The 13,304-nt window shown below is 39.8% G+C and overlaps 1 protein-coding gene across 1 annotated transcript; it reads left to right on the top strand.

Moving 5' to 3' along the window:
- Window positions 1–11,678: 11,678 nt before the first annotated feature.
- Window positions 11,679–13,181, top strand: LOC135701652 (uncharacterized). Its single transcript, XM_065222502.1, has 4 exons — window positions 11,679–12,230; window positions 12,426–12,515; window positions 12,573–12,725; window positions 13,128–13,181. Exons 1-4 carry the CDS (start codon window positions 11,679–11,681, stop codon window positions 13,179–13,181), a joined length of 849 nt encoding a protein of 282 aa, XP_065078574.1.
- The last annotated feature ends 123 nt before the right edge of the window (window positions 13,182–13,304 follow it).

Raw genomic sequence — 13,304 nt, 5'->3', positions numbered from 1 at the left:
TCAAACGTAAAGCTCCAGTTCCAACCTGCTCTTCATCACACCCCAGCATACTTGCTAAACGCAGATTGGTTGTCCGGGAAAACACCAGTGATGAACATCAGCCTTCAACATCCTCAACATCAACAAGCTCCGAGCAAAACACCGACAATCCAGATTATCCTTCCGGACCAGACCGGAAAGTCGCCGTAATGTTCAGACAAAGTTTTTGGACGTATACCTTATGGAGTGCGAAAACCGTCAAACTCGCGCGGAAAAGCAGAAACGACATGCTGAGAAAATTGACAAGCTTGAGAAACTAACTGACATTTTCACAATCATCGCTAACAACTTGACCACCCGCTGATGATTAATGTCATTTTAATTTGTTACCTGTTCTGAATAAACATGTTTTAAAAAACCTAATGAAATAATAAGGGGAATTATCTTACACTTTGAGATAATGTTAACGCTTCAATAGTGGTCGTACCGTACATCCGAGGCTGTCATAGCCGAACGAACAAAATACATGAGTAAGAAAGAGCTGTCGTGTACTGCACAAGACGGCAACGTTGCATGTCGTATAACAACCTCACTGTGGGCTGTCGCTTATAGCTCAATCTCAAGGCTGTCGTAGGAAAAAGAAAGTGACAGCCGTTGGAATACTGTCATGAGGCGGTATTTTTGGTATGCCTGGTCGTTAGACTGATGCAAAATTTCGCTCCACAGTGCTTAAACGGTTCCAAATTGGGTCCTGATTAGCCTCCCTATATTTGAACTACCGTGCCGATTCAAATTTCGGACACTTAAACTCGAATTTCGGACACTTTTAAAAGTTGATTATCTCGGTCGAATATGATCCACATGTCTTGTAAATTTTAATTTTTTTTGACTAGTGCCCTCCACGATCATCTAACATTATTACTTTGTTTCTAACTGGATGTAATATTTAATTAAAAATGAAAGTGTCCGAAATTTGAATCGTCCGAAATTTGAATCGGAACGGTACTTTAGTAAGAAACTGACTTGGCACAAACCATTTCAAGTTTATATGGAAATTACTATGAGAAAACTTATGTTTTTGTTCATATCTATCTAACAATTCATTACTTCAGTTTACTTTTAAAAACGATAGCAGTGATTGTAGCTAATTTTCTCAGCTACAACTTTGTTGAAAACCACTTTTCAATCAAATGTAAGGAACAAAAGTTATTAATGATACAAGTCACTGATGTCTTATGATTATGCTCATTCAACTGTTCAGCAGGCAACATTGGTGTTTCTTGTGCGAAGAATAGATCACAAATATCATGGCTACTATGTCACATTGCAGAATACAGTGTTGCCCACAGAACAGCTGCTTGATCATGCCATAAGAATAGTTTGTGCCAAGTCAATTTCTTACCAAATGAGTTTAAATTTTGGGAGGCTAATCAGAACCTGATTTGAAACCGTTCGAGCACTGTGGAGCGAAAATGTCAAATTTTGCATCAGTCTACTGGTCGTACGTTAGAGCCGTTTGTTGCTTTAGAGGACTATGGTAGTCTCCGTAGGCTTCCCACCAAAGCCAAACTAATTTTACACATACCAATTAGTTTTTTCTACCGAGCTCGGCTGTGCAAATCTCGGCAAAAAAAGTTTAACTGAGATTTCAGCAAACGTTTCATTTGTTTGCTAAGATTAAGCTAAGCATTATCAAATGTAAATTTTGCTGAGATCTCAGTGAAACTTATTTTTGCCGAGATTTGCAGAGCAGAGCTCGGTATAAAAAACTAAGTGTGTATAATGTAAAGCTAATCCCCTGCTAATCGCTGTAATTATTCACAAAATCTTCAACGAAATTGTGAATCCTTATTTTCTTCATTTGTGGGTCATTTGACGAATCAAGATTGCTCAACAAAATTTTGGTGTCGGAGTCATCATCAGACAAATTAGAAGAAGATGATAACAGCATTTCAATAAATTTCATGTACTGTAACAAAAACGTACGAATTAAGTATAGCTATACAATCTTATCACAGCACTTACCTCAATTTTTCTATGTACTATTTCGATTTTCAATCCGATTAATATTCGATTACATTCGCGAATGGTGAACAATGCAAACAACATTTGATTTTGACAGCCACAGTTTGTGTGTATTGGTGAACCCAGGTTGGATCTCAAAAAATCGACAGAGCGAACCTCTTCGAGTTTAGTCAGACGCAGGGCGGATCTGGATCCAACCCACTCAGCCCAGTGGCAGGCGCGTAGGCAACATGTTACACTGTGACAGCGGGCCCAGAACAGCAAAATAAACGATTTGAGCCCGGGACATGCTGCTTACTGTCAAACGCTGCTGTTAGTATAGGTCTTGTCACTGGCCTGAACCCACTCGAATAAGAAACGTTTTGACAGCTGTTAAGGCAGATCTAGGGCGGAACTAGTTTCGCACTAGAAATAACCGAAAACGACATAAGTGTGTACGATGTCATTTTTTGGCTCATTACGGGGATGCATAATAACGGTGATAGAACTAGCCTGACTCGGTAGATCTAATCTGATGCATTAATTGGGAGTTTACATATACGCAGCACCGGCGGAGGCGTACGTGGAATTTACATGGACGTAAAAAAAGAGATTCCCAACAGTGCATTTCCTCAATCGGAAGGGAAACATATTCTGCCAAGGGAACATACACACTTAGAAATTATTAATTTTTCACGTGCCGGAATCGATCTTAGACATAAAAGATGAGACGTAAACAAACATGTCGACACGAAAGAGAGAAAAGTAGAAGGGCACCGAGCACATAAGCCCATGAGAGACAAAAACGAGAGCCTAGGGGCACGAACGGAAGCTTGACGTAGGACAGCTAGTGGACGGAACAAATGTGAACATTTAGTTCTTTTACTTGATCAATCATCAATTATCTTAACTCTTACCGGTTTTTATTTGTAAGCGTATCAAATTTGTAGTATTTATTTCAAAGAGAAAGTTGATTAAGAGAATCCAAGGGACTGTCAACTTGAGTATTTTCGATTCATCTACCCGACTTTAAAAGGTGTATTTTGAATTTTTTGTTATGTATGAACTTTTAAGTTTTGTGCGGGGGAGAGGTAGCTCATCGATTCTTCCGGTTCGCCTCCTAGCATCGTGCTATAAGGTACCAGGTGATAACCAGGGTAGTTGATCGATAGCTCGATGACGTCATTTCGTTGGCGTCTGCAATGGGAAATTATCATAGCAGGCGTTGACGATGGGACGTTGTCGAGTTGTTGAATAGCAACTATCGTGGTAACTCACCGATTACCTGTCGATCTGCCAAATTTGGAAAGACGTCTGCATTGAATTGTCCCATATAATAATATTCCGCCCACTATATCACAAGAAATTGCGAGTAGCTGAGTGGAATGGAGATATGTTAAGGATTGAGTACAGGACAAAGTCTCCCCTGGGTGGTGCCAAAAGATGAGCGCAATAGAATCATCAAGTTGCCATAAGCCACGGAATGAGACTATTGCATGGCTGGGTAGTCAAAGTCTTCCATTCGTTAGTCATTTCAGGTGGATTAGAACAGGTTTAGGTGGGCGTTGGCCAGATTTGGATTTTTCAGATGTAATCCTGGATAGGACCCTGTCAGTGAACGTCGCGTGAAAGTGGAACTTAATGAAGGCCTAAGTACTTTTTCGTAGTTTTTAGTTTTCGGATTTGAAAGATCGTCGGTTACAGTGGCCTGCTTACTGAGCAGAAAAACGCGGTCCCAGGTCCTTACATATCAAAGAGATTTATGGTAAAATCGCTTGTGTATCGTGTATTTTGCGAAACTCGTTGTTGTCGTTGGTTCCGGGTTTGAATGGATACACAAATTTGAGTAACGGTATTATGTGATATGAGGGGCTCGGTGGCCTCAGATCAACCGTTTTTTGCTTACTGAGCAGAACATCATGAGTCTAATCTCAGGCCCCTCCACATTCAAGATTCGTCAATCGTTTTATTTGTTAATATGACTACATGGTAATAACAGCAACTCGGTGATTAAAAAGGCGCTCGTCTGCCTAGTGGCAAACGTTTTTGCTTACTGAGCAGAAGACCGTGGGTTTAGTCCCAAGCTCCTTCGCGTTATATGATCGTTAGGACATCAATTCAGCTTATCGTTTACCAAAACGAACCCTGCTGCAAACCCAACCCTCTTATCCAACATCCCAGTGATTCCTCGTGGAAGTGCAGAGGTGTTCTCGGCTTCCATCAGAGCGAGTGTCATGTCAACACAATCCTTCCCATTCCTTTCTTGACCTGTGTTCGGGCGCGGCCGGCGCTGGTAATGCCTAATTTAAGATCACCAGTTTTTACACATTGAGGATGATTGCTAGTCCCAAGCATCGTCTATTGGTTCTCTGTGTAATTACAGCTGATCTGGCAGTAACAGAGTAGCAACCGTGGGCGGTCAATCAAGCTCAAGCTCAAGCTGAATGAATTTTTAAGTTTTGTGCATTTTGGTATTAAAGTGTATTCAATTCACCCCTCACAGGATTTCCTTCCAAATTATATAAATGGGACGGGGCATAAAGTATCGTTTGTACAGAATATGTAAAAAAGGAGGGACTTCGAGAGATTGAACTCGTGAGAGCTAATTTTCTCACAAATTTGATTTTATTGGTTTTCGGGGGACTGAATATACACCCAAAGCGAATTATTCCCACTTCTCTCAAATTCTATATGGATTTTTAACACTTCCTACCAGCGTGTTCTGGAAAATGGTCATACGATGATTAATCTCACCAATACAATTGTGCCTACAATTCCACACCTTCTATAGACAGGTTGAGCCTTGATAGCTAGCTGCTTGCAGGAACTGATGACCTTGACAAATGCCCAAATAATACTCTTAACGAATGTATGGTGGTCCTGAAAAGGACCGTTTTGTAGTGATGGTTGAGTAATGCTGAGCTGAGCACGACGAGCTACTGATTCCGATCCTAGCCTAGCGGTGGGACTTCTTCCTTCTTCACCATGGTTCCTCATATGAGCTCTGCAGCTCGCTGATTTCAGGCAGCCTTTCATTGTTGTTGTTGTTGAAAGCACTCCTGCTACTGCTGCTGCTGCTGCTACTGTTGCTGCTGGACTGGACACCACCACTTACGGTGATTGAATGAGCACCGTTCAGTGGGACCGCATCGAATTCGATTTTTAAGTCTGTGTTAGGGAATGCGCTGTTTTCAGACATTCGGTGATAATTTTGATCACTATTGAAAATTAACTAAGTGTTCATTTTAGCAGATTGGTAGATAAATTTCCAATCGTTTGGCTTGTTTAGAATTAAAATCTATCTGCTATTGGTCGAAACCTGACCTCTTTTTGTAATGCTGTGCATTTTGGTTTTTTGAAATTGCGTGGATTCTGTAGATCCTGTGGAGATCTATCTAGCTCTGATGTATGTGTTGGTAGAGGGAAAAATGTAAACTTTGCGTGAGACGATGTCTTAACACTCGAAAGCAATTTTGTGAAATATGAAGTAAAGCTAATCCTAGCTAGTTCTGCATGATGTTTTGTTTGATTTTATTTAATTTTAAAGTCGCCGGGAAATACCAGCTGGCGATTTGTTTTTTATGATAACTCCTTACTTGAAAACAGGCAAAACCTCACAAACAGGCTGCCTTTTCATGGTATACAGCGTGATAATTCAGGAATCAATAAATTATCTCAACATTTAGTGGCAAACCATTCATAAATTTTGGTAACATACAAAAAATGGTATAATCCACATTAAATTTCATATGTAAGCGCCGATTGAAACAATCTTTTCAACGTCACTACAAGGGTGATTGATTAAACGAAAGAAACGAATCGTGCGGAATGAAAACCGAGGAAAAACTAATTGCACCAATATATTCAGGCCTACAATTCCACAACTTCTATAAACAGGTTGAGCCTTGATAGCTAGCTGCTTGCGGGAACTGATGACCTTGACCTATGTCCAAATAATACTCTTTGACAAATTTTTGGTGGCCCTGAAAAGGACCGTTTTGTAGTGATGGTTGAGTAATTCTTATCTGGGTGTTCAACACCGATGAGGCTGTCGAGCTGTATGTCGTTTGGAGCGAGGTTGACACGCTTGGCATAGATGACCGACCCGCAGCGACTCACGAAGAGCTACTGATTCCGATCCATAGCATAGCGGTGCAGCTTCTTCCTCCTTTGATGGTTGCTTATGTGGGCTCTGCAGCTCGCTGCTTGCAGGCAGCCTTTCATTGTTACTGCAGAACAATTTTCAACGCCACACGCCTAAAGCACTGCTACTGCTGCTACTGCTGCTACTAATTTCGACGACCGAACACCACCACACAGTGCACACTGGGGACAAAATCGAAACAATGTGTTAAAATTCAATAACTTCGGTGCTCGCTGGAACAAGAGGCTAAAAAATAGTCATTCTTATAGAAAAAAGTCTCAGGAACCGATTGGTGTGGATTTCATCTTGGGCACGATAGGGTAAGTTGGGGTTTTTCACAGTTTTGCCCTAAAATCTCCTATTTTGCATGATTTGAATGCTGTATCTCAAGATACCGATGATATAGACGGATGATTTCTTCGGCAAAGTTGATCAGGAGGTCAAGGACTGTTGGATGATAGACAGAACAATTCGGAATTCTTCCGCTAGGCGGCGTTTGTGAGCATTCGAAGTGTATATGTTTGTGCTGCTGTATCTCAAGATCCTGACTATTTAGACGGATGATTTCTTGGGCAAAGTTGATCAGGAGGTCAAGGACTGTTGGATGATGGACAGAACAATTCGGAATTCCTCCGCTAGGTGGTGCCAGTTAGCATTCGAAGTAAATATGTATCTCAAGATCCTGACTATTTAGACGGATGATTTCTTCGGCAAAGTTGAACAGGGGGTCAAGGATTGTTGGATGATGGACAGAACAATTCGGAATTCCTCCGCTAGGTAGCGCTAGTGATTATTGAAAGTGAATATATTTGTGCTGCTGTATCTCAAGATCCTGACTATTTAGACGGATGATTTCTTCGGCAAAGTTGATCAGGAGGTCAAGGACTGTTGGATTATGGACAGAACAATTCGGAATTCTTCCGCTAGGCGACACTAGTGTGCATTCGAAGTGAATATGTTTGCGCTGCTGTATCTCAAGATCCTGACTATTTAGACGGATGATTTCTTCGGCAAAGTTGATCAGGGGGTCAAGGATTGTTGGATGATGGACAGAACAATTCGGAATTCCTCCGCTAGGTGGCGCTAGTGATTATTGAAAGTGAATATATTTGTGCTGCTGTATCTCAAGATCCTGACTATTTACACGAATGATTTCTTCGGCAAAGCTGATCAGCGGTCAAGGAATGTTGGATGATGGACAGAAAAATTCGGAATTCCTCCGCTAGTTAGAGCTATCTATGATCTTCTCTGGCTATTACGTCCCAACTGTAACTTAACGCCTGCTCTCAACTTAGTGCTCTAGATGCACTTCCACAGTTGTTAATTGAAAGCTTTCCAAGCCTGTTCGATTTTAACATGTGTATATTGTGTGGCAAGTACAATAATATACTATGCCCTGGGAAGTCGAGAAATTTTCCAATCTGAAATACTAGACCAACCGGGATTCGAACCCAGCCACCTACAGCATGGTTTGCTTTATAATAGCAGACTCTACCGACCGAGCTTATGGAGGCCCCCTGATCTATGAATTTAATCAAACTAAAATGCAAGATGGTAGCCTAATTAACAAGTTTTGAGGACAATTTGGTGAACCTAGAACGTCTTAAACATATCGAATTCAAACGTAAATAATGTGCATGATATGTTTAACCCTGTTTGGAGATGCTTTAATACAAAGGGCTTTGAATCTGTGAACCTGGATGAGAATTTGATCTGAACTCAAGGACAATTTAGAGAACCGTTTACTTGACTTTGTGTCTAGGGCACTGTCGAAAGCACCTGCGGCTGTTGCGCAAGGTGTTAAAAACTGGATTGGTCAATTTAATCGGTGATGGTCACAAACCCACAGTAAGGATCGATTCTTTAAGAAGAATGCAGAGTGGCTTGAAAGCATATTCGAGGTAAGAATCCCTGGGCGTGCTTAATTTTAGAGAGTAGCATAAATTAACGAGTAAACGTTTTTAATACGATACCGTCGAACATTAAAAAAATTAACAGGTCGGAAAAAAATTGTACCTGTTGAGCGAAGTAAAAACGTGGAAATGTGTTAATGTAAAGCAAGACATACTACTGATGAAATCTGTTTTTGTTCATGTTACTAAATAATCAATAGCATCAACCGCGATTAAAAGAAGATTTGATATTTGTATGAATATTTTATAAAAAATCCTAAACAAAAACTACCGACTCCAAATTTTACGAAAAAATGCTTGAATATAATTCATCATCAATTATTTTATCAGGTCGAAGACCAACCCTCAGGATCCAGGCCTTCGAAAAATACGCGGGTTCATTCAAGGAAACCCAAAGATCCCTCGTCATAATCATCTCCTATTTCACCTCCTTTTGCCACTCCGGATTTGGATACCAGTTCCAACAGTCAGCGAAGACCGTCAACCCTAAAGCCTCGAGGTCGAAAGCGCAAGGAGAAGTTGACAAGATTTTCGAAATAAAGACGCAGTATCCGACTTTTCAAAGAACAAGTTCTTGATAACTTGCAGTATTCAGCCAAAATTGCTGCCATAAAGGCTGCTAATCCAGCAACTGCTCAAATCTTACAGCACTTGTTGAGCGGCGGTGAGGTTTGGGCAAAAGAGACCATCGAATCCGTTGACTCTGTTCGTGGAACATCTCTGTGTTCGGAGGAGTCATCTTTGGTGATAAAATCAAAACTTGGGTTAAGTAAAACCAAATATGGAGAGCTGGCTCGATTCACTAAGAAGCATCTAGGAATGACAGTTTAATTAACGTATATATAAAAAAAAAACTTAGTAGAACAATTTTTTGTTGAAAATAGGTCAAGTTTCTAAATCTTTGATCAATTTTAGAGATGTGCATTGTTATAAGTCCCTTCATATTGTCCCATTTAGGTATTGCAATTTTGCAGCCCTGGAAAAAAGTAGCTGAATTTAGAAACGCCATAATTCCACCGTTCTCAACTCCAAACCGAGAAAAAGAATACTTATCATCAAGCGTTTCAATCCGTGATATGGTTATATGCGATTTGCAACGGATTCTACAACTGGATGATGTAGCAGACAGGATTTCAAAGTTAAACCAGAAAGTGTTGACTTGTAAATTGCATGTCACGGCTGGTCCGGACTCTGCTACAGATTTTACGCACTACAACCAGACTAGCTTTTTAAAAGAGGATGATTCTCTTCTCTCCGAGCATTTTATGAGAGGATATTTGGCGGAACCCGAAACCCCAGTCAGATTCGTTCTGCAGAATACGCTCATTAATTGGACTAAAGAGACCAACTCGCCAAGTCCATGTTTGAGCAGTTTTTTGCAGAGGTTGATTCCTTGAATCTGGATCACAAACATATTCATTTCAAATGCTCACTAGCGCCAGCTAGCGAGAGAATTCCGGATTGTTCCGTGACCTCCTTATCAACTTTGCCGAAGAAATCATCCGTCTAAAAAGTAAGGATCTTGAGAAACAGCAGTACCAACATATTCACTTCAAATGCTCACTAGCGTCACCTAGCGGGGGAATTCCGAATTGTTCGGTCCATCATCCAATAGTCATGGACCTCCTGATCAACTTTGCCGAAGAAATCATCCGTCTAAATAGTCAGGATCTTAAGATACAGCAGCGCAAACATATTCACTTCCAATGCTCACTAGTGTCGCCTAGCGGAAGAATTCTGAATTGTTCTGTCCATCATCCAACAGTCCTTGACCTCCTGATCAACTTTGCCGAAGAAATCATCCGTCTAAATAGTCAGGATCTTGAGATACAGCAGCACAAATATATTCACTTTCAATAATCACTAGCGCCACCTAGCGGAGGAATTCCGAATTGTTCTGTCCATCATCCAACAATCCTTGACCCCCTGTTCAACTTTGCCGAAGAAATCATCCGTCTAAATAGTCAGGATCTTGAGATACAGCAGCACAAATATATTCACTTTCAATAATCACTAGCGCCGCCTAGCGGAAGAATTCCGAATTGTTCTGTCCATCATTCAACAGTCCTTGATCTCCTGATCAACTTTGCCCAAGAAATCATCCGTCTATATCATCGGTATCTTGAGATACAGCATTCAAATCATGTAAAATAGGAGATTTTAGGGCAAAACTGTGAAAAACCCCAACTTACCCTATCGTGCCCAAGATGAAACCCACTCCAATCGATTTCTGAGACTTTTTTCTATAAGAATGACTATTTTTTAGTCTCTTGTTCCAGCGAGCACCGAAGTTATTGAATTTTAACACATTGTTTCGATTTTGTCCCCAGTGTGCAGTGGTGTGGTCGTTGGGAGCGTGTGGTTCTGAGTATGGCGATGAGTGTGCAAAATATTACGCAATTCCATCCTCCCTATTCGCACGCGCCCGAGGATCGGAGGCGAATGCCACTTCGACTTGTTTCGTCTACTTACTAGTCTCTGATGACTGTGCTGGGAAAGCAGCATATGCATGTAGGTAATTGGTGGATTTGTTAGTTAATTCGACGCTTTTGGACAATAGGACAATTCAATAGTTTCTTGTTGAAAATCAACATTCGGAAGCATTGTTATCGATGCGTAGCCATATTTCTGATCGATTGGTGATAAAATTAATGAAATTGGACCAAGGGTAGCTGAGTTATTGACTTTCAAAACCTTTCTTAGCTTGTTACATGTTCCATTTTCGGTTTTCACAAAGTGTACCCCCATGTAGAAATCAAAGACGTAGTCAAAGGTAAAACAATACAAGTTCTCTCTATCATGCCAACGTATATTTTGCCCGCTCCGCTAATGTACGGTCGGGTATCCAACTATTCTGATAATAATAGGAGAGCTGTATTAATCTACGCGGATCCTCTAAAAGCTCGTTCTCGATAAAAAATGATTCACATGGCGTCTTGTTAAACTTGTGCTTATAGAAACTGACACAACCCATATTTGTATCGAAATTAATAATTAATTATTCTCATAACTTACAAAGCACTAACAGAACTTGAAACGATATTAATGTGAAATTTGCAAGGTAATTCTTGTGAAATTGTTCTTTGATGTGTTTTGCTCAGGCAATATGGTAAAGCCATCGCAGAATTGTGAAATCATGTTCATCATAGTCACCTCCTTTGAACGAGTATAAAAATTGTTGCACTTGTAATTCAAACCATCAGTTCATATTTTGAAACGGAACCTAAATCAATGAAAATGGATTTCATTCAAAAACTTCAGAATTATAACGTTTTTCAACTTGACTACTCAGGTGCAGATATTGCCTATCGCAATACGGTCGAACGCATAGATTATTTCAGTGATTTTATGGGAATCAATTTGTTTCGTCGCAAGTTACAAATTTGTAATTTCAAGTTTCTCTGGGGCGTTAGCACGCTGTTCATTAATGTTTATCTGGTAGTTACTTCCACTTATTATTACCGAAATGATATCGGAAAATCTTTGTCATGTATAACTACGTTTGGATTCTCTACTCAGGTAAAAGACAGCTTAATTAGCGTGACGAAAATAATGTTTTTTTTTTTTTTTTTATTTAGGCTGCGTCCAAAATTTACTCATTTATCTTAAGACGAGCCAAGATAATTGAAATCCATGAAATGAATGTGAAATTTTTCAGTTTGGATATAATACAAGATAAAACAGTGAAGAAAGCGTTGAAACCAAGCGCCATGTTGAATAATGTTCTACTCACGCTCACCATTTACGGATACTGCGTGCTCGTTGGTATCATTGGGCTAGCGCCAATGGTTTATGGATTGATAACATCCAAGCAAGTTCTCTCATTTGGTTTCGAGGCAATTCATTCCGATGCATGGTCAGCGTACGCGGTGAACAGTTTATTCCAAGCCAATTGTGCTTACTATGTGGCATTCCTTACAATTGTTACCGATGGGACATTTATTTTATATCTTCTCACTGCCACTGGACAAATCGATGCTATCATAGGACTTCTGAAACAGTTGGATGCTATGATGATGCTAGAGCTTGAAGGACAAATAATCGACAATCAATTGCAGAAAATAATCAAGTTTCATCAACACCATCAACTCTTCATGAGACAAGTGGAAAATGAACTAAATTTATACTTTTTGATCTCAATAGCTTCACTTTGTTTCAACATGTCAATCTCGTTGGCTGCTTTCGTATTGGTGAGTTATGAAAATGCATAATATGTAGCAGGTTTCTAGAGTGGGCTCAACTCCATACAAACTGATTCTTAGGAGAGTCAATAAACACGAGTCGTGGATAGAACCATTCCTAAAATTTTATATTGAAATATAACTCGAAGTAAAGATTAACGTTTATAGTGCAATTATGTAAAAATCATTCTTCTTTGTCCTCAGATTGATTGGTACCTCGGCATAGTGGTTTTCTGCTTTGCCTCATCCCAGATATTTTACATGTGTTTTCTTGGATCTTATTATGAAACGAAGGTAGGTCGAGTGAAAATTTTGATGATTTGTATTTCATAACAATACTGACAATTGCAGAGTGATATTCTTATAACAGAAATTGGCTCGTTCGATTGGTATAAGTTGTCGTTGAAGAATAAAAAATCAGTCAAATTCCTGCTAGCTGCAACCCAAGCCCCCATCATCTTGACTGCCATTTTGGAAAATCTGAATGTGGCTGCATATTTGAAGGTAGGTAGTCCAGGCACCCAAAAATAAAAGTTACCAGATCCCCGCTTATGTGAAAAAGTTCATATTTGAATAGCTTAGTATACGAGCTTACGGAACTATGTCCTAGTTTCAAAGAAGGTCTCCCTATGAACTGCAAAATTTACCACATTTAAAATGTCTGATCGCAGTGCTGCTCAACCATCCTGTACCATCTGTATCATAATCCGAATAATGAGGCGTTGCAATTTGTAACTTTTAGCATGCCTAGTCCAAATTGGATGAGTACACAGTTTTTTAAGAAAATTTAATCCAATAAAGGATATGCATTTAATTTCGATACAACTGCAACGAACACTGGATGACTGACGTTGAAAATCCAGTATTTTTTATACCATATCTAATAAATACTATCTATTGTTTCAGATACATAAAACTGTTTATTCCGCATTGATGCTGTTGCTACGCGTCAAAGATTAAAATGGATCAACGCTTTATGTAAACGAGGATCATATCAAAACTTGGATTCACAATGAAGCATTCCTCGAGTAAATTAATTAAAAAATATCACATATCAATTCATCATTCCACCAAAGGAACAAT

The sequence above is a fragment of the Ochlerotatus camptorhynchus genome, unplaced genomic scaffold (genome assembly GCF_037179485.1).
Source record: "Ochlerotatus camptorhynchus isolate MF236.1 unplaced genomic scaffold, CSIRO-AGI_Acam_v1.1 ptg000171l, whole genome shotgun sequence".
Classification (NCBI taxonomy): Eukaryota; Metazoa; Arthropoda; class Insecta; order Diptera; family Culicidae; genus Ochlerotatus; species Ochlerotatus camptorhynchus.
The sequence above is the reverse complement of the archived record's forward strand: the minus strand, read 5'-3'. Positions and strand labels throughout refer to the sequence as shown.

What these genes read in the sequence shown, in the direction of transcription:
- LOC135701652 (XM_065222502.1), top strand. Translation starts at nt 11,679, where the DNA reads ATGAATGTGAAATTTTTCAGTTTGGATATAATACAAGATAAAACAGTG. An exon ending in CGTTGGCTGCTTTCGTATTG is followed by an intron (nt 12,231 to 12,425) that starts GTGAGTTATGAA and finishes CTTTGTCCTCAG; the next exon opens with ATTGATTGGTACCTCGGCAT. An exon ending in ATGTGGCTGCATATTTGAAG is followed by an intron (nt 12,726 to 13,127) that starts GTAGGTAGTCCA and finishes CTATTGTTTCAG; the next exon opens with ATACATAAAACTGTTTATTC.